Below are 20588 nucleotides of genomic sequence, written 5' to 3' on the forward strand. Positions count from 1 at the left end.
AGGCACATACAGACACAAACATGCATTCCCACCCTCATGCACACACATACAAATACTCAGCGCTCACCCAACGTAGGGATAGACATACATGGACACTGTACACACAATCACACTCCCCAAACAAACTCTATACCCCAGGTCCAGGTACCCTTGCCCCTGGAGGGGGAAACGGCACCTAGACCCAGGAGATGTTACCCTTTCCCCCGGGGTGGAGGCAAGCAGACCGCCCCAGGCTCCGCAGCAGCAGGGAGGCCCCGCATCCCAGATCCCAATCGGACGGCCAACACCTCCTCCCAGCCCCCCCCGCCCCGATGGCCAGCAGAGAACAGGGCTGTGTGAGGACCCCAAACCTCACAGTCTTTTTAACATGCACCAGTCAGGGTCCAGAAGTAATCACAGCACAGAAACAGCTCTTACTGAAGTCAATGACCTGAAGATCATCAGTGACTCAAAGACAGTTTTAGTTCTTGTTGATCTCACTGCTGCGTTCATCACTGTTGATCATGACGTTCTAATTCAAAGGCTTCAGGACTCACTTGTTTTAACATTTCTTGATTGGCTCCCATCATATCTAAAGGGTCAATTAGCAGTTTTAGATCTGCACAAATTAAAATTCAATCAGGGGTTCCTCAAGGGTCAGTCCTCAGTCCATTACTGTTCAAACTTCACATTATCCTATAGAATCATAACATATCATACTTTTCTGTGCAGATGACACACAGCTGTACTTATCAGTTTCCTCCAAACTTCTGTTCACAAACTAATAAGCTGCACTGATGACGTTAACTTTCTGAAGTCTTTACTAGAACTGAACAGAGATAAAAGAGAAAATTGTTCATATTTATCATCCTGGTCTCTGGAACACAGTGAAGAAGTCTTGAACTTTGGCCTCAATTTTGATAATCCCATCAATAAGGTCCCAGAAATGCTTTCTTAAATTATATTTAAGGTTAGAAAATTCCTATCTGAAACTACCCCTGAGAAACTGCTCCATGCTTTCATTTCAGGCAGGTTAGAGTGATGTAACCCTCCACTTGCTGGAGTCTCCAAATCATCATAGGACAACTTCAGCTCATTCAAAATGCAGCAGGCAGAATCGGTTTGTCACGGTGAGCTGTGTGGGAGGCAGATCCAAATGCAGGACTCTGAGACAGAGTATTTAACTTTTAGGCAGCAGCTTTTATTCACTGGCAAACAGACTAAGAAACACAATACATGAGCACTTGGAAGAGTAACCCAAACTGGGGGTTCATGACATAATGTGACCTGACAAACCACAACAAGTGAGGAACACACAGGTAACGTAGAGGACACGACACTGACAGAGGGAAACACAGGGCTGAAATACACTGAAGGGAAAACGAGTGAATGAGACACAGGAGGAGAGCACAGCTGTGAGACCAAGGGAAGCAAAACTAGAAACACTGACATGAGACACGAACCTTCAAAGTAAAACAGGAAGCACACGACAGACCTGACATTGAACTAAACCTACACTGAACACAAGGACGCAGGAACAAAACCTAAGAACTAGAATTTACAGAACAGAGAAGAACTTGAGTGCTAGAAATCCAAATCAGAGATCAGAACACTAAAAGTCAAAAACCACCACGATGAAATCCAAGATCAAAAATAATAATACAAAAAAAACTGTGTCACCGACCCAGGACCGTGACACAGTCTCAGTGCTGAAATCACTTCACTGGCACCCAGTTCGATATAGATGTACCTTTAAAATTCTTCTACTAGTTCATGAAGCTCTCAGTTTAACTGACCGGCTCACTGTCTACAGCCCAGACCTCTCAGGTCATCAGGGTCAGAACTTTGAACTGTTCCCAGAATCAGATCTAAGTATGGTGAAGGTGCTTTCAGTTATTGTGGTCCTATTCTTTGGAACAAGCTGCCTGCTGACCTGAGATCAGTTACAATTCGTTGTACATTCAAAACCTTTCTTTTCTCACAGGCTTACACTGTTGATTTGTTCACCGCCTTAAAGCATATCAAACCTGCACAGGTTTGCATGTTTTTATGTTCTTTGCACATTCAGTTTCCATTGAATGAAATGTCCTATATAAATAAAATTAGCATTGCCATAAGAGTTTGAATATTGGATTACATATTAGAGTACAGGTAATGGCTTGTGTATTTCTGTACAAGTTCAGGCACAAAATCAATATATATCATATATATCAATATATCAATATACAGGTTTAAGACACCAACGTTTTTCCATCCACAAACATGTGAGAACCGTCTGCACTGAAGCTGAAGCACACATTTACATTTGGATCAGGAAACAGTCCTGTAGAAACTCCTAAAGTAAGAACGTGGAGTTTATCCAGGAGAACAAACACAAGAAAACCCAGAAACTCAAAAATCCTTTAAAATGAGAACAAACTGTATGAATGTAGAACAGAGTCTGTGACGGCCAGCAGGATCTAATCTGATCAAACTGATAGATTACCGATCTGTCCCACTGTCCAACACACAAAAACACATTGAAAGCCATTACTGTGTGTTATCTCACAGATCAGCACTGGATATGAAAGCAGTCACAGGTTAATGAAGATAAAAGTTCACTTAACATCCAACAGGTCACTGCAGCAAATCCAGAGTTAGGCTCCACCTGTTTCTATCCTGTTTCAGTTGTTTCAGACTCACAAAAGGAAACATTGCAAAGCCAAAATATTAGAAACATCATCTAAATCTAACATCTTCTAGTTTTTTATTAACATGTGGCTCCTATAAAACCTGAACCCTAAACTCTGGTGACCTGGTGGATGTTCAGTTGTAAATAATAATGTACAATGATGACGTGTTCATGTACAAAAAGCTTGCACCTGGCAGGGCCGTGGTGGGGTCCCACGGTGACAGCGTAGAGCTCAGAGCCTCCAGTCATTTAGCTCCTGTTGGAATCTCGTACAATCGAGCTCTGAGACGTCAGCAGCAGATCCAAACACCGCGGTCGTTCTCCTCCTCAGCACTGTCTGCTGAGTGCCTCACAGACTTTCTTTTAGATGCTCCAACACAGCTAAACATCTGGTCCTGGTCAAAGTAGATCAAGTTTCAGGACTGTCCACTTCCTGCGATATATTCACACCTGACATGAGTCATTATTATGAGACATTGTCTCCTGTGAGTGGTACTTTCATCAGGTGGAAACCTGCTTTCAAATGGAGAATAATGTTCTGTTTCAGGTTTGTGTCCCAGTAATGAAAGTACCCAGTAATTGTGTTGCTCTCCCCTCCACCAACACTGAAGCACCTGTGGTAGTTAGTACTTATTTCACTGTAAATTACTCTGCAAACCACTGACTCTGTCTTAAAAACCCTTCCTGAAATATGAAAATTAGATGTGTTTAACTCAGGTTAAAGAGAGTAACTAAATCAAAATCCCCCAGTAGGACTAAAACCTCACTTTTTGCAGCATTTATCAGTGAGCATTTTGGCCTTCATCACTAAAGCTGTTGTTCCCATCGACAGTACTGACCCCCCTAAAGCTCCCAGTAAAGCTCCTGATGTAGACGTCAGCTCACCACCTCCAAGTAAATATCCCCCCACAGATCCCAAAATGATTCCCACCAATCCAGTCCTTTCCAGAAGCGCACGCCTGCCTGTTCTGTTTTTGGTTTTTCTTCCTGCTCTTCCGGTTTTCCAGCCTCTTGGAGCATCTCAGGAGTGTAGAAGTAATCTTTTCCCATCGGTGTTATCTTCTTCAGCAGCTCGGTGACCTGAGCAGGACTTTTGTCTTTAATGTTAAAAGCAAAATATCTCCACTGGCACCGCTCAAGGAGTTCTCTGAAATCCTTACTCTCGATCATAGTCTCCTGTATGTTAGCTTCATACTCTTCATTTTTATGGGTGAACACCACTGTTGTGTAGGCCAATGCACGTCTGCCAAAGGTGCGCTCAAAAACCTCCAGTACCTCTAATTCTTCAGAGGTGATCATACCGAACCTCAGCACCAGCAGGAACACATGAGGACCAGGACTGGCAAGATCAATGGATCGCTTGATCTCTTTCACCAGCTCATCTTCATGTTTTCCAGATTTAAACAGACCTGGAGTATCAACAACAACCACTTTTTGACCTTCAACAGTGCTGTGGGATTTCTGTGTGCGATCTTTGGACAAATCCTTTGAGGTGAAAGTCTCTGTGTTTCCCATGATGATGTCTCCCAGAGTACTTTTACCAACCCAGGTCTTCCCAAACAGCACGATCCTCAGGTCATCTGTCGGAAAAATATTAGTATGTGAGAACTGTCCCAGTCATGATCTCTTACAGCACTGACATAAATCATAACGCAGCTGCGAGGAAGGAAATATAAAACATGAAGGCAGGAGGAATGAACAATAAGCATTTATTAACAAGGAAACACAAAATCCTTTCAGCAGAGACACAAAACAAGATTCCCAAAAATTCAGAGTGGGAAACCACAGAGTGCAAGACACGGATCAAAGACCAGGATACTGTGTTCTCTTTCATGCCATCTCATGTTTTGGAAGAACAACCTCTTGAATCTCGAATGTACCTTTAATATCTTTGGTCTGTTTTTCAGATCCAGGACTGAGGAGCAGACTGACAGATAAGTAGATATATGATATGTATATGAACATACTAGAATGTTCATATACATATCATATAGTAAAAGACTGAAAAAATATTCTCTTAAAATGTAAAAACACCTGTGCTGAAGAGAAGTGAACAACCTGTAGCTACAGCTGTTAAATGAATGTAGTCCTTGAGTAAAAGTATATTTCTTAATGGAAGGTAGAGAATGGAAACATTTAAGTAAAGGGGTCTTTTTACATTAGAAAACATAGCTAATAACCAGAAGTGTGGCACTGCTGAGCACATACAGTGGTGTGAAGAAGTGTTTGCCTCCGACTTGATTTCCTTGTTTTTATGTATATGTAGCACCCCACCCGTTATACTGAGTCTAAACCCACGTACCTCAGTTTGGGCCCCCTAGGCGGGGTGTTAGGTTCGTTACAGCCCAGATACCACGAATGGTTCTGGTATAGAGAGGAATCAGGAAAACCACCAGTAAGCGCTGACCTGCAAATTAGACTTAGCCAGCAATAAAAGAATCGACCCCAGACAACTCTTTAACACAAACAAAAAGTTTACTGGATGTAAAGGCAGGAAAAATGGTGTACAACACACCCTTTTCTCGGCTCAACTCAAATGATATCCAGCTCCATAAACAAATGAAACAGGCTGGGTAAATGAACTAATTCCCCTTTGAAATTAGGTTAAACAATACAACTTATGTTATCACCTCTTGGCACATAACACACTAATATATACGCAAAACTAGGCTATATAAATCCACTAGATACACACTGTTCACACATGGGCCCCACACACACTCACATTCACACTGATTGCAGGCCTGTTTGCTGCTCACGATGGATGATGGAGAGAAAAATCCTCTTCTTTCCCGTAACAGCACGAAAATCCAACTTACAGTTCAGTTGCTCGGTAGGTTACCGCCCACCAGTCCCGAACTAAATCCACTCGCCGCTCTCCCGGCGAACCCGATGCTGTCTCTGCCGCAGCGCATCAGCCAGACGCCGTCCGGCTCCCCGACGGCCCTCCGCGGCCGCCTCCGTGACGCAGCCAAGCAGGTCCAAGCTATCCTCCAGCCCCGACAGCTGGAGCTGGAAACACGGTTCTCACGGTGGTGCGACCGCCAAACCGAAAGGTTGCTTCGCCCACCTCTGCCGCGAAGCTCTAGCACGGTGGACCTCCGAATCACGCACTCTTTTCCGCTAGTTGACCGCAGTCAAAACTAGCTGAGTCTCTCCTTTTTTGTTCAGCTCGCGCGTGCCCACCTCCCTCCCTCCCTCCCTCCCTCCCTTCCTTCCTTCCTTCCTTCCTTCCTTCCTTCCTTCTCTTCTTTCTCTCCTTTCTCCCTCCCTCCCCTGCAACAAAAACACAGGTCCCGTCCTATGCTACCTTCACGGGCCTCTAGAAAATCAGAACTCCGATCCACATTTCAACTCTCTTCAGCGTCACATACCATAACATAATACTTTATGATTAACACAACAGTTTCATTGCTCTAAATACATGTATCCACCTTGTGACTTGTTACAGGGCAAATTTCATTCAGAGTACAGTTACATCACATAAAATTAACTGTGAATACCTCATGCTACTGTGGCGTTCAAGTCCATGGGAACATTGCATCCATTCCCAAACTCCCATCCGGGCTACACCCTCCCCCTTCTAAATGTGTTTGATGTCCCCATTAAACCCCACAGATTTGATAACCCGAAAATCTGTGCTCTGTACATCAAGCTCTAACTTAACACAGGAAGGGCATAGTGCTAGCGGGTGACACCATGAAGTCTGGCAAGTGTGATCTCGTGAATGTCTGTAAGTACCACTTCCCACCAAAACCCCATGGCTCAAAACCACTACAGGGTGATCTGATGACTGTCCGAGTTCATCATAACTCAGTCTCACCACAGGCCTCTTTAGTCTCTGTGGGCGGCCTACTGGATGCTCCTCTCCTCCCAGCGACATCCCACTCTCTTCGGTTCCCTCCTCAGGGCCAGTCACTGTAACTGCCTCAGGGTCTAGATGAAGATCTGGAGGGTTATGATCATCTGGATTTCTTTCAATATCTGCCAAATCAGTGGTTGAACTCTCAAGATCCAACACATTTGGCTTTTGACCTCGGTTCCTCAGAAGCTGTTCTGACAGTGACGGAAGATTTTCACAACCCATGTATGGGAATGGTGTCAGGCATGCATCTTCGGATTCCGACTCTGACGAAGATATTGCATCTCCCTGATTGTCAACCGGTTTAGCCTTGCCGAGTCCCCTTCGGGATCGTGTGACCGGCCGAGCAAACAACTCTGGTTCACTATCATTTGAAAGTCTCACCAGATACCCAATAGGCAGTAAGTGGTTACGACGCACTATTTTCTCCACCCCCAGTCCCTTCTCAGGTTTCACTCTATATACTGGTAGATGGGGCATTTTGTCAAGCACAACGTAGGGTGCAGTTCTCCACTTATTCTTCAACTTGTGCTTTCCAGTGACACCAGAATTCTTTAGCAACACTCGGTCTCCTGGTGCCAAGGTCTGTTCTTTCACATGCTTGTCATGTGCTTTCTTGTTTCTCTGATGACTTTTGTCAGCAGCCTCTGCCGCTAGGCGGTAAGCTTGTTGCAAATCGGCTTTCAGCTTAGCTATATACTGGTGGTGTGTCAGACTGCTGTGTGTCTGATTGTTGGTTCCGAAACAGATGTCCACAGGCAGCCGGGCCTCCCTGCCAAACATAAGCAGGTAGGGTGAGTACCCAGTTGCTTCGTTCTGCGTACAATTATATGCGTGTACCAAATGACTGATGGACTGATTCCACGCCTGTTTCTTCTTGGGATCCAAGGTACCCAGCATGGAAAGTAACGTCCGGTTAAATCTCTCTGGCTGTGGATCTCCCTGGGGATGATAAGGCGTTGTCCGGGATTTCCGGATTCCCAACACCCTCAGAAGGTCATGGATCAGCTTACTTTCGAAATCACGTCCCTGGTCGGAATGTATCCGGGCCGGAAGTCCATAATGCACAAAGTACCGCTCACAAAGAATCTTGGCTACTGTGGAGGCTCTTTGGTCTTTAGCTGGAAAAGCTTGTGCATATCTGGTGAAGTGATCAGTCACTACCAGAACGTTAGCATATCCCTGAGAGTCTGGCTCTAGGGATAGAAAATCGATACACACGAGATCTAGTGGCCCACTACTGGTGATTTGGTTCAATGGTGCAGCTCGTTGTGCAGGTGCTTTACGCGCAACACATCTCCCACAATTCCTGATGTACTGCTCAACTTCTGCACTCATCCTAGGCCAGTAGAATCGGTCTCGTATTAGCTCCACCATCTTGTCCACCCCCAGGTGCCCTGACTCATCATGAAGCGATCTAAGCACCATGGCCACATGCTCTCGGGGCAGTACAAGCTGATGTATTTCCTTTCCAGGTTGTCTCTGTACTTTCCTGTAGAGTACTCCATCAGTGATTACCAACTTGTTTGCCTCTCTTTGAAGCAGCATGGCTTCTGCATTGGAGTCTTTGTCAAAAGTAAAGGGAATCGCCCCATTCATGGATTTCTTTACAGGAGCAATCACTGGATCATTGTCTTGTGCTGTGATAAGCTCGGCTTTGCTTATCTGGGCCAAACACCCATAGTCAAGATGAGTGGGGAAAACAAAACACTCGGGGAGTGCCTCAGGGGAAACCCCCAAAGATTCAGCAAAGCTGACTGCCCCTCCCCCTGCTGACTTTCTACAGGAGATCTGCTTACACAGAGGTTTGACACTGTCCAAGGGCAGAGTTTGCCAATCAGTGTCCTCTGTTGGTAAGGGGTTGCGCGATAACGCGTCAGCATCAATGTTGCTGCTTCCAGGTCGATACTGGAGAGTGAAGTCGTATGTGGCAAGAGCAGCTAACCACCGATGACCAGTGGCGTTGAGCTTGGCTGTGGTGAGGATATAGGTGAGGGGATTGTTGTCCGTCCTCACAGTGAACTGTGCTCCGTACAGGTAGTCGTGAAACTTGTCAACTACAGTTCAACGCCAAAAACTGAAGCTGGTGCACGGGGTAGTTTTTCTCTGATGAGCTGAGCTTTCGGCTAGCAAAGGCAACTGGTCGTAGCCCTTCTGGGTGTTCTTGGTTGAGCACAGCACCCAACCCCTGAAGGCTAGCATCAATGTGCAACACATAAGGCTTGGTTGGGTCTGCGAATGCCAGCACAGGTGCATTTGTAAGAGAATGTATAATGTTCTGGAAAGCTTCTGTACATGCAGCATCCCACCTGTCTGCAAACGGTTCATTTACCCGATGGTAGGTCTTTTCTGGGACTTTAACAGCTCTCTTTCCTTTCTGGGTCGGTGGGTAACCTTTACATAGCTCGGTTAACGGCTTGACAATGATGGAGTAGTCTTTTATAAAGCGACGATAATACCCACAGAACCCTAGGAAAGACTGCAGTGATGGGAGGTCAGTGGGTTGCTTCCAGGAAGCTACCGCCTCAACCTTGGTTGGGTCAGTGGCAATCCCTTTCTCTGACACTATGTGTCCAACATATGTCACCTGTGGTCTGCAGAACTGACATTTGTCGATGGACAGTTTTAGGCCAGTCTCTTCCAGTCTGTCAAGAACTTTGATTAGTCTCTGCTCATGTTCTTTCAACGTTCTTCCGAACACGATCAAATCATCAAGGTACACTATGACCTCAATCATGTGCATGTCTCCCACTGCTTTCTCCATTACTCTTTGAAAGGTCGCGGGAGCTCCTGTTATACCCTGGGGCATCCTCTCAAATTGAAAGAATCCCAAAGGACATATGAAAGCGGTTTTCTCCTCATCCTCTTCCGCCATGGGAATTTGGTAGTATCCACTACGCAAATCCAAGACAGAGAACCACCTGCTGCCAGACAAACAGTCCAACGCCTCGTCAATACGAGGAACTGTGTATTGGTCAGGGATAGTTCTGCGATTCAGGGTCCGATAGTCCACACACATGTGCAACCGCCCCATTTTCTTTCGTGCCAAGACGATGGGGGAAGCATAGGGACTCCTTGATTCTTTTATTATCCCCGCTGCCAAAAGGCCTTGCAGGTGACGGCGTAAGTCATCCAGATCAGCTGGGGCAACACGGCGGGACTGCTCTCGGAAGGGGGTATGGTCAGCTAGACGGATATGATGTTGCACTCCTTTAGCCAAACCCACATCCCATTCCTCCGTCGAGAAAACTTTGCCTCTCTCTGCAAGTTTCTGACTAAGCCTCTGTTTCCATTCAGCTGGTATAGGAGAGTCCCCAAAATTAAACAGAGATGGGTCAAGCTTAGGAGAAGCGTTTGTGTTTGGACCTGGGACATCAGTCACTATATCAGCTACATGCAGGTGTGCAACCACAGTGCCCATGGGAATGGCAGTGTCCTTTAGTGACTGGTTGCGCATGAGCACTAGAAACTTGTCTCTATCAAGCATCTTGGAGAACAGTACGGTTGGCTGCACAAGCACACTTGGGGGAAGGGCATGTGAAGCTGCCCGTTCTGTGATGAGGATGCTGTCTCCAATAGTGTAAATGTCTTTGACTTTACAGACAGCTATATGTTCTTTCCCAGCTGGAATGACCAGTGGGCCAGGACCAGTCCACTTAACATTAGCTACAGGACTGTCATCATCCTTGGCAGACTCAGACTTAATAGTCGGTAGGTTCTGAGGCTGCTGAACATTCACTTTGGTAGGGAAAACCTTCTCCACCCTCCCTTTCTTTCCAGTTGCGGAAACGGGTTTGATTTTATGAACATTGGTGCCCACCAAGACTGGTATGGTATCTGAGCACCGAGGGTCCGGGCACACCAAAGCGAGGACTGGGATAGTCTCAACTTTCTCTTGTGTTTCTTCAAGGAATCCCAATTCAACTTGAATGTACCCCCGGTAAGGGTAGCTGGTCTCTGATTCACTTAGGCCCCAAATATCTAGACCAGTGACCGAGCGTAAAGGCACATGAGACAAGTGTTTTGAATACCAGCTGTCAAAAATGATGGTCACCTGAGAGCCACTGTCGAGGAGAGCAGTGCAAGGTACACCATCTACCTTCACACAAGTTTTGGAGGGTGGCCCTACCAGTCCTTCAGGGAAACTAGGCGTCCGGACATTGACAACACTCCGGTTAACACCTACATTGGTGGTGGTCGGTTCTTTTGCAGGACTGGGAGTTTTATTACTTTCCCCCTGCTTCCGTTGAGCCTGAATGAATTTTTGTATCACTTTGGGGTAGTTTTCTGGAGCCTTACACTTGGTAGAGATGTGCCCATCTTCCCCGCAGCGATAACAGAAAAAGTGACTGGGATCTCTGAGTGTTCTCGCTCCCCGCTGAAGGTGCGTGGGAGAACCATGGTGCCTGGGCGAGGGCACTGCAACCCCTTTGCTGGGGTTGACTGACATGACAGAGATCTGTTTTCTTAGCCTCACCACTTCTTTCTTTAAAGCTTGGAGGTTTTTGTCTTCTCCCAAGCTTTCTGCTTCAGCATTTTCTGTGGATGCTGCCCCAGGTGAATGGACACCTGGCACCCCTGCTGTAGTGGTGAGTCTGAGATTTTCCACGTGTGCCCCTGTGGGTACAGTAGCACTTTTGACATGCACAGCTTTGTTGGGGTTGAGTCTGCGCCGAGAAGCTTCATGCTCCTCTTCAATGCGGACCTCATTTAACAGCTGCAGAAAGGTAGGGGGATTATCTTTTCGCTCTTCTCCTGTTTCTGGTGTGTCAAAAGTATTCTCAATCACATCAATGTATTCTTGAGGTGTTGCTTCAGGGTTATTAAATCGTACAGCCTGTAAAATCTTCAATGCGGGACCCTTTACACTTTCCATTATCCTGATTTTCTTCTCTCTGTCAGGCCGATCATATTCCTCTATCATCAATCGAGCCTGTAGTATCCAGTTCTCCAACTGCTCCTCTCCTGGGGGTGTGGGAATAACCCCTGAGAAGGTGTGCAACCTCCTGTAGCTGCTATGGTCACTGGCAGGCCTAGAGGTATTTTGCAGAAGGTCTCCAACTGCTCTAATGATTGCTTCAGGAGTAGAGGCCTGAAGTGTGGCGGCAGGTCCCAAATCAGTTTGAGGTGCCTGCCAGTCATCTGCAACCAGCTGGTCAACTGAACCATCATCCTCCTCTAAGTGGCCGATGATTCTCCAGGGTGAATTGCTGCCATCAGCTAAAATGTCCAGAGGAATGGCTTTAGTATTTACCTTTTCTCTGCATTCACACAGTACGGTCAAACACTTGCTCTGAGGATCATACATACGTCCTCTAACCTTCACACGTCCAAGAACTTTAATGGATTGCAGAGTCCTTTCTATGACTTCAATCTCTGTGTCTTCGGGAACATCTTTAAGTAGTATGGCATGCGAAGGGTTAAGGCCTTCTCCTTTACACCAGTGCCGTAACTGAGCCATTTCTTGCTGCTGGGTGTGTGTGAATCTTACTGTATGTGTATAGTGTAACACAATACCAAACACAAACTAATTTTGCTTTGTTGTAGCTTACTGTAACTTCAAATCACTCTCTCTTTAATGGTTGTCTGGGTCACAAGTTACTACAAATTACTACCCATCATTATCCCAGCAGTGCCTCCATTTTATGTAGCACCCCACCCGTTATACTGAGTCTAAACCCACGTACCTCAGTTTGGGCCCCCTAGGCGGGGTGTTAGGTTCGTTACAGCCCAGATACCACGAATGGTTCTGGTATAGAGAGGAATCAGGAAAACCACCAGTAAGCGCTGACCTGCAAATTAGACTTAGCCAGCAATAAAAGAATCGACCCCAGACAACTCTTTAACACAAACAAAAAGTTTACTGGATGTAAAGGCAGGAAAAATGGTGTACAACACACCCTTTTCTCGGCTCAACTCAAATGATATCCAGCTCCATAAACAAATGAAACATGCTGGGTAAATGAACTAATTCCCCTTTGAAATTAGGTTAAACAATACAACTTATGTTATCACCTCTTGGCACATAACACACTAATATATACGCAAAACTAGGCTATATAAATCCACTAGATACACACTGTTCACACATGGGCCCCACACACACTCACATTCACACTGATTGCAGGCCTGTTTGCTGCTCACGATGGATGATGGAGAGAAAAATCCTCTTCTTTCCCGTAACAGCACGAAAATCCAACTTACAGTTCAGTTGCTCGGTAGGTTACCGCCCACCAGTCCCGAACTAAATCCACTCGCCGCTCTCCCGGCGAACCCGATGCTGTCTCTGCCGCAGCGCATCAGCCAGACGCCGTCCGGCTCCCCGACGGCCCTCCGCGGCCGCCTCCGTGACGCAGCCAAGCAGGTCCAAGCTATCCTCCAGCCCCGACAGCTGGAGCTGGAAACACGGTTCTCACGGTGGTGCGACCGCCAAACCGAAAGGTTGCTTCGCCCACCTCTGCCGCGAAGCTCTAGCACGGTGGACCTCCGAATCACGCACTCTTTTCCGCTAGTTGACCGCAGTCAAAACTAGCTGAGTCTCTCCTTTTTTGTTCAGCTCGCGCGTGCCCACCTCCCTCCCTCCCTCCCTTCCTTCCTTCCTTCCTTCCTTCTTTCCTTCCTTCTTTCCTTCCTTCTCTTCTTTCTCTCCTTTCTCCCTCCCTCCCCTGCAACAAAAACACAGGTCCCGTCCTATGCTACCTTCACGGGCCTCTAGAAAATCAGAACTCCGATCCACATTTCAACTCTCTTCAGCGTCACATACCATAACATAATACTTTATGATTAACACAACAGTTTCATTGCTCTAAATACATGTATCCACCTTGTGACTTGTTACAGGGCAAATTTCATTCAGAGTACAGTTACATCACATAAAATTAACTGTGAATACCTCATGCTACTGTGGCGTTCAAGTCCATGGGAACATTGCATCCATTCCCAAACTCCCATCCGGGCTACATATATTTGTCACACTTGAATATTTCAGATCATCAAACAAATTCAAATAGTAGACAAAGATAAAGCAAGTAAACACAACATGCAGTTTCCTAATAAAGGTGTGTATTTTTCAGGGAGAAAAAATCCAAACCCACATGGCCCTGTGTGAAAAAGTGATGGCCCCCTAAACCTAACACTTGGTTGGGATATAGTTAGAGTTTGGAGAAATTTTCTGGTCAAGTAAAGTTAGCTCACTTAAAGCTAGCAAAGCATGCTGCGACCAGCAACTCTAAGCTGCTGATTAATATTCTGATGTTTTCTTTTTTTGGGTGGTGGGGTCCTGTTGGGTGCAGCCTGGACCCCTGAGGACCGGGCATGTTCTGGTGCATCCTGTGGATGTAGAGCCCAGTTTAGGCTCCCAACTCTAACCAAAAATCCCAAATTAAATATGGCACATGGTTTGGCAAAGATATGACAGAGATGGCCCAAAGTTCACTATTTATCACGTGAGCTGTTTCAGAATGACATCCAGACACAACGCAGCAAGACCAGCTGTCTTTCCATTGAGTTTCACATCCTGTAGAGATACGCTTCAGCCATGAAACGGCTTATGGAGTCCCACTGTGGCTTAAAAGACAAAATAAAATGAGAATTAATAAAAAATGGTCTTATTTTGACACTGTCTCATAAAAAATCATGAGCATTTAATAATAAAAAAAAAAGAGAGCAATTTTTTGATGTTTTGTTTCCTGTTTTGTTTCCGTTACAATTTTATACATTAAAGTATAATATTGTAACGGAAACAAAACATTAATCAAAAATTGTAAAACACAAATTACAACAACTGTATAAAAATTACAATCATCAACTCAAATACTTGGTTTTAATTGAACAGAAATTTCTATGAACTTGTAAGAACTGTGTAGAACATGAATCAGTCTGTGTCAGATCCTGAATCTGAAATTTCCACGCAAGTCACGGGTAAAAGGTACATGGAACCAAGATCGAGGCCATTTGCTTTTTGAAGTTTGCAAAGACTGCTAAATTTTGCCAATGGTGGTTCACTCTTTGCAACACAGTACGCGGTTCTAAAGGGATTTTTCAGGACTTCTTCTTGTGCTTGGTTTATTTTTAGTTTCTTTTTTGCAATTGCTGTTTGTTCTGGGAAAGATATTGCAGACTGAGCAATAATGCATTTCTTGCATTTGTCATGGGTTCTGATGGGGTCTTTCTTAAAATTACTGGTCCCAGTTACAAAGGCGCTTGTCGACTCAGAAATCGAGGGAAACTCACGACACACCTGGCAGAACATGATGTTATTTAGCTCGTCATATTCCAGCCACATAAATTCTTTTGTCCATGAAACCAAAAAAGCTGAGCTTTCTTTTTGCCTCATAGTCTGATTTGTCATAACTTTTCCGTTTTGTGGTCGGCTTTTATTTGGCTGTCACTTCTTCACCCTGACCTGTCTTATTTGGCTCTGCAGAACTAAAATACCGGCGTAAATCCTGCTGCTTTTACACACGTACTTACATAACGGTCAGCGATTCTCTGCACAATCAACCTCTCATATGTTTACGCTTGCTGTGGGAGATTTCACTTGTCACGTTTGAATAGTAAGCTAATGAGTGGCAGTGGCGGTCCTAGCCTGTTTGGCGCCCCGGGCGAACACGCCCTCTGGCGCCCCCCCCCACACACACACACGCACATAAAACATATTAAGGATTATACATTAACATAAAACTTTTGTCGGAACCATACTGAATTTCGCCAGAGAAACACACACACACACACACACATATGAAGAGAGAGAGAGTATGCATAATATGCAAACAGCTACCAAACAGCCATCATAATTCGTCATACAATGAGAACAGGACAAATCAACAACTGACAATGACTCATTAATATTAAAATCTGTAACATAATGTATTGTTTGGAGTTTAGTCTGTTACTGTTACTATTTTTACCTTTTCTTCTTGGAGCAACTGTAACCCACATTATTTCCTTAGGGATTAATAAACTATTCTGATTCTGGTTGTTTCAGGATGACCTGCCATTATCCAATGACACATCTGCTTACCTGTATCTTTTGCTCATTTCTCCTCCTCTTCTTTTCTATTTTTTATAAACTGAGCACCTGATGGCTTTGAACTTTTCTTGTCCATCTTCCATTGGTTTTAATTTTCCACTCCAGTACAAATCCCCCAACTCGAGGATCACCACAACATAACCTAACAGACCTACACCTTAGTTCACAGATTAACTTTGTCTAGGGTTTATTTCTGGGATTTCACACAACCCAGGATTCAGATCATGAATACATAATGGGCTTGGATTTACAACATTATGAATGAAATGTGCTCTATTTGGAAGCAGCCGGCCCCCCTCCCCTTTCGACAGGTTGTGTGTGAGACTTTAAATCATCAAACTGTAAATTATAAGTTTTAAATTGTTATTGATCCCTTTACCCCGAGTCCTAAAGTTTATATTTATTTTCTTACTCTTCTTATAGTTATTGTTTGTTTACCTGCTCTGCTGTAACTGGAGCCCCGTCGTCTCGTCTCTCTATATACTGGACTGTCTGTAGCGGAGATGACAACGTTTACTTTGACTTCAGCAGCGCGCAGGCGCACCGAGGGCTCTCGCGCTCACTTTTCACGTATAGAATTTCGAAAAAACATTGGTGCAAATTATAAGTCTGTATCATTATGTCTGCTGATTTCGTGTTTGTTGGTTTGTTTTCATTTTGTTTTATTTTACAAGTTGGTTATTAGATGCTGCTCCAGCCAGCCAGAGAATCCCCCGCCGCCCCGCCCTCTCCGCCCTGTGCCGCAAGCAGCAGGCGCACCTCGCAAACGGAGGGCGCCCTTACTCCCAGCAAATGGGCGATAGAAAACCGATCGGTGCCTGTGACATTCCCAATATGCGCTGGCATGATGTCGGGGCAGCATGAGTACGAGCAATTTTTTGTTTTGTTTTGGGGTTTTTTTGCCGATGCCCGTGATGCTGCCCCCCACCACGATGCCACCCCGGGCAACCGCCCGTGTCGCCCGTATCAAAAACCGCTACTGGTGATAAGACGATGTCAGAGGAATTGGTGCGCAATTAATCGTCACTCACCAATCAGTGCTGCCGCTCTCTACACACAGTTTGTGCGATTGCAAAGTGAAAGTGAAAGCAAAAAACAAGCGCAGATTCAAACGCGATTTCAATATGTCACATATTGACAGAGGCTCATTGATGCCAGTGACATAATTACCCAGCTACATTTTCGAAAGAATGGAACAGCAATGACACATATTTTTCCTTCCTGTGATAGCCCGACGGGCAGGGCTGAGATAGATTTTGGTAGCCCGACTGGAAAAATCGCTAGCCCCGGGACGTCGGGCTAGCGATTTTGCAAGGCCTGGTTTGAATTCAGTAATATTCAATAAAACTACAAAAAGTCACTGTCAGGATCGAGATCAACATTTGAAGAAAGGTTTTTGGACTGAATGTGACATGGACCTCTTTTTTTTTTTTGTCCTCTGGAAACTTGATTAAACCGATGGCACACAGATTTAGCTGGGCGATGCTGAGGTGGAGCACAGGTGAGCACATAGAAGCTTCATTCTGGGTTCATCAGTACAAACAGCTGCTATGCCAGCAAGTAACGGTCACTCATGAAGTTTAATGGAAGGCCTGGGTCTCATCTGTGGACAGCTACCAGCTGTTTAACGTATCTGTGATACACTGAAACACTGGGAGTAACAGATTTAACAGGAAGTGTTCATGTTTCAGAGAAGCGTCAGAAAATGAAGCTGTCACTGTGATCCTGCTTTATATAACCTGTGACTTTAAAGAGTCATAAAACCTCCGTATAAGTTTGTTCATGTCTGAAAAAGAGCTTTGAGTCACTTTGCACTCACCAAAGGAGAATTATTTCAGACTCAGTTCCACATCACTGCAGACTGAATCTGATAGAAGCTGCAGAAGATTAAACATGAAGAGGAGTCAGGACTTTTTACATAAAACATTTGGTGTTTCCGAAAATATTCAACACGTGATCTGATAATTATTGCTGAAAAGAAAGCCTGTATCCTTACCAACAAGGAGAGCACTGCATCTAAAAACCAACAGACACAACAAGTCAGTAAAAATGAGAGAACTGGACCAAAGTCAGGTTTAAAAGTTCATTTATAGAATTTGCATATTACAGTTTATTAGCTGGATTAACACAAAAGCTAATGCTACTGATACCAAAGTAAAGCTGGTTAACTGCTCGCTGTCACCCTCGTTTATTTCATCACATTAAAAATCAAACTGTTGCTAATTAATCAGTTTGCTTACCAGGAAGTTTGAACAGAGGTGAAGAAGTCCGAGTGTCCAGAACCAAATTTGAAAAAGCTTCAGCTTCACTCCAACAACAAAGACTTCAGTGAATCCACAGAAACTGATTTAATCACATTTATAGTTTAAAGTCGTAGATGTGACGGATTTAACCGCAGAGGTTCGAGACGTTTAGAGGATCACAAGGAAAATGGCAGCAAAATGCTCTCACGTGCGCAGATAGATTTGAACTGACTGAAACAGAAAACGTCCAAAACACCAGAAATACCACAAACTGAATAAAAATCATCTCACCATCATAAAACATCCTAAAATATGAGGACTGAACATAACTTTAATGGCGCTGCAGATTTTTTGTCTTTATGTTTATTTGAAAATGACCAACGAGAGCTAACTTTATCACCTTTACTGTCAGATCACCTGATGATGATTTTACAGCTCATCAATCGTTTTTCTATAGAATTAAAGGATCTGATTATTGAACAACTTTGTTTTAAAAGTGTGATAAAAATATTCACATTAAAAAACAGAAACTGTTTTATTTCAGGAGCAAATGATACATTTAAAACTTTTATTAATATCAACTCATCAGCTCAGAGTTTTATAAAACTTGAATAATTATATATTTATCATTTCCATTATTGACTGAAATATTAAGAGTCATATGAAATGAAAAAAGAGAGACTAGGATTCATTTGGTTAGTTTCTTCTTATCTGTGATATAAAATCTTTACAGCTTAAAAAAACATAAATGATTTCTTTGAGTGCAGCTTGGTGCTAATCAAGCTTTAAACTGAGATTAAATGAAGAAACCTAACATGTGTGAACTAAAAACACATTTCAGACTGAACTGAAATTGTGTCCCAGTGATTTAAGCAAAGAGCTGCTCCTGTTTTATGTTTCAGGAAATAATGACTGTCCCCAAACTCAAAGCACACACCAGCCTGAGGATCACTGCAGGACAAATACACTCACCCATGGGCTGTGGATCAATCAGCAGCTTGGTCTCCACTGCAGTACAACCATCCATGTCTTCTTCTGACTATTTACATTTCCAACTCACCTCTATATTCAAGTCTGCTCCTGGTTCCCGCCCCTAAACTTCAGCTGTCCAATCAGAAGTCCGGCTGAAAGAAACCAATCAGAGGGCTGAGAAAAACTGCATCATCAGAGTGCATTTCCACAGGTCTGCCTCCTCACACATAACCTTCTGAAGACAACAGAAAACATCACAATAAAACAGCATTAATGTGTTTGTTACTCAGATCAAACATGTCAGGATGAAATGAACCATCAGCACTGAAGCACCAAAACCTGCAGTTCCTCTAATGTCCAGTAGAGGCTCTTACGCTGACCTTTTACAACGCACCTGTTTTAACTACGGCTTAAAGTCTGCATAATTAGGGGCGTGGCCTCTTTGACTGAGAGCTGGATGGCGACACAGGCGGCTGTAGCTGTTAGTGAAACGTAAAGTAAAAAGCAAGGAGGAAAAATAAACACCAAAGGCTTACAGGCCAAAAACCTGGCTTGGCTTGTAACCCAGGTTATTAACCAAAGCCAGTTTCCTAATGCAGCCTTTTCACAGAGCATTTATCTGCCAGTGTTGGATAAAACCATGGTGGGAGACTAAAACTGTGCTCAGAATCAGAATACTTTATTAATCCCAGAGGAAATTATATTGTTATAGTTGCTCCAAGACAATAAGAACAGCAACAGACTGAACTAAATTAAATAATACCATATATTACAAAGAAACTCACAACATTTAAGAAATAGCTCTAATATAAATATCCAGAATATTACAGAGAGTAAATATATATGATTGACATTTTACTCTAAACTGTAAAACTTTGTTATTTGTTATTTTTTCACTAGAGGACGTGCAAGAGGGTGTAACTACTGCTCTGTGTGCTGTGCATTAGGTGGAGTTTACAGCTCCGTCCTCACAACATTGCTGGGCTTGTGATCACTTTATTGAGTCTGTTGGCATCTGTGACCCTCAACCTGCTGTCCCAGCATGCAACAGCACAGAGGATGGTACTGGCCTCAGAGACGATTCTGGCCCTGCCTGTAAAGTGCTGTGGTGTTTTTAACCCAGTCCAGTTTATTACCTGTGTGTACTCTGAGGTATTTATAGTCCTCCACATCAACCTGCTGGATTGAAACAGGGGTCGCAGGTTTAACTCAGCAGAGGTGGTTCTCACAAACCTCTCATGCAGTTTAGGACCTGAGGCTTCAACATGGAGGCTGTTTCAGGTCACAGCAGGAGGACAGACTGAGTCAGAGCCTCGCCTGAATGACTCTGTCAGTGCTGATAAACTCCACATGATTAAATCTCAGCAGCTGCTGACTCTGAACCGCAGAGCTGAAGAGGATTCATTGTTTGTGTGTGAGAATTGTTCTTTTACAAAATGAATTAAGTTTATAGAAGTGAGGCTAACGATCCAGTCTAATGCATGCCTGTGTGTGTGCTGAGCTATATGAGCCGTGGACAAGAGGTGAAAGATCAGCCGTATCAATGCTTTCCAAAATAAGAGAATGTTAGCATTGGTAATACAGCTGCTGCCATAAATACCTGCACATAAAGAGCTCGTTCCTCTATTCTTACATCCCAACTAATGCTGGAATAAAGTTGCAGCACTCGGCATTCTAACTTTACTGTATAATAGAAAAGAACAGCACACAAGTAGAAAAAGAGTGGGGACAGGTGACATTCAAAAGGCCATTTTATTTTAATTTGGACATTTTATCATTGTTTCTGCAAATTTAACAAACTGTAGAAAAAACATTTAAGGAAAAAACTTT

The 20588-nt window shown here is 44.1% G+C and overlaps 1 protein-coding gene across 2 annotated transcripts; it reads right to left on the reverse strand.

Annotated features, from left to right (window-relative positions):
• Positions 1-332: 332 nt before the first annotated feature.
• LOC109201861 (GTPase IMAP family member 4-like) lies at positions 333-18974 on the reverse strand. Of its 2 annotated transcripts, none has more exons than XR_003219746.1 (2): positions 5470-5840; positions 333-4230 (listed from the first exon to the last, which is right to left on the reverse strand). XR_003219746.1 is itself a non-coding variant. In XM_019357542.2 (2 exons), exons 1-2 carry the CDS (start codon positions 18811-18813, stop codon positions 3527-3529), a joined length of 759 nt encoding a protein of 252 aa, XP_019213087.1. In that variant the 5' UTR covers positions 18814-18974; the 3' UTR covers positions 333-3526. The 2 variants fall into 2 exon arrangements, 1 of the variants encoding a protein (XP_019213087.1); XM_019357542.2 differs by lacking the exon at positions 5470-5840 and adding an exon at positions 18759-18974.
• Positions 18975-20588: the final 1614 nt, after the last annotated feature.

Source organism: Oreochromis niloticus, linkage group LG4 (assembly GCF_001858045.2).
Source record: "Oreochromis niloticus isolate F11D_XX linkage group LG4, O_niloticus_UMD_NMBU, whole genome shotgun sequence".
Lineage (NCBI taxonomy): Eukaryota > Metazoa > Chordata > Actinopteri > Cichliformes > Cichlidae > Oreochromis > Oreochromis niloticus.

What these genes read in the sequence shown, in the direction of transcription:
- LOC109201861 (XM_019357542.2), bottom strand. Translation starts at nt 18,813, where the DNA reads ATGGATGGTTGTACTGCAGTGGAGACCAAGCTGCTGATTGATCCACAG. An exon ending in GATTGATCCACAGCCCATGG is followed by an intron (nt 4,231 to 18,758) that starts GTGAGTGTATTT and finishes TTTTTCCGACAG; the next exon opens with ATGACCTGAGGATCGTGCTG.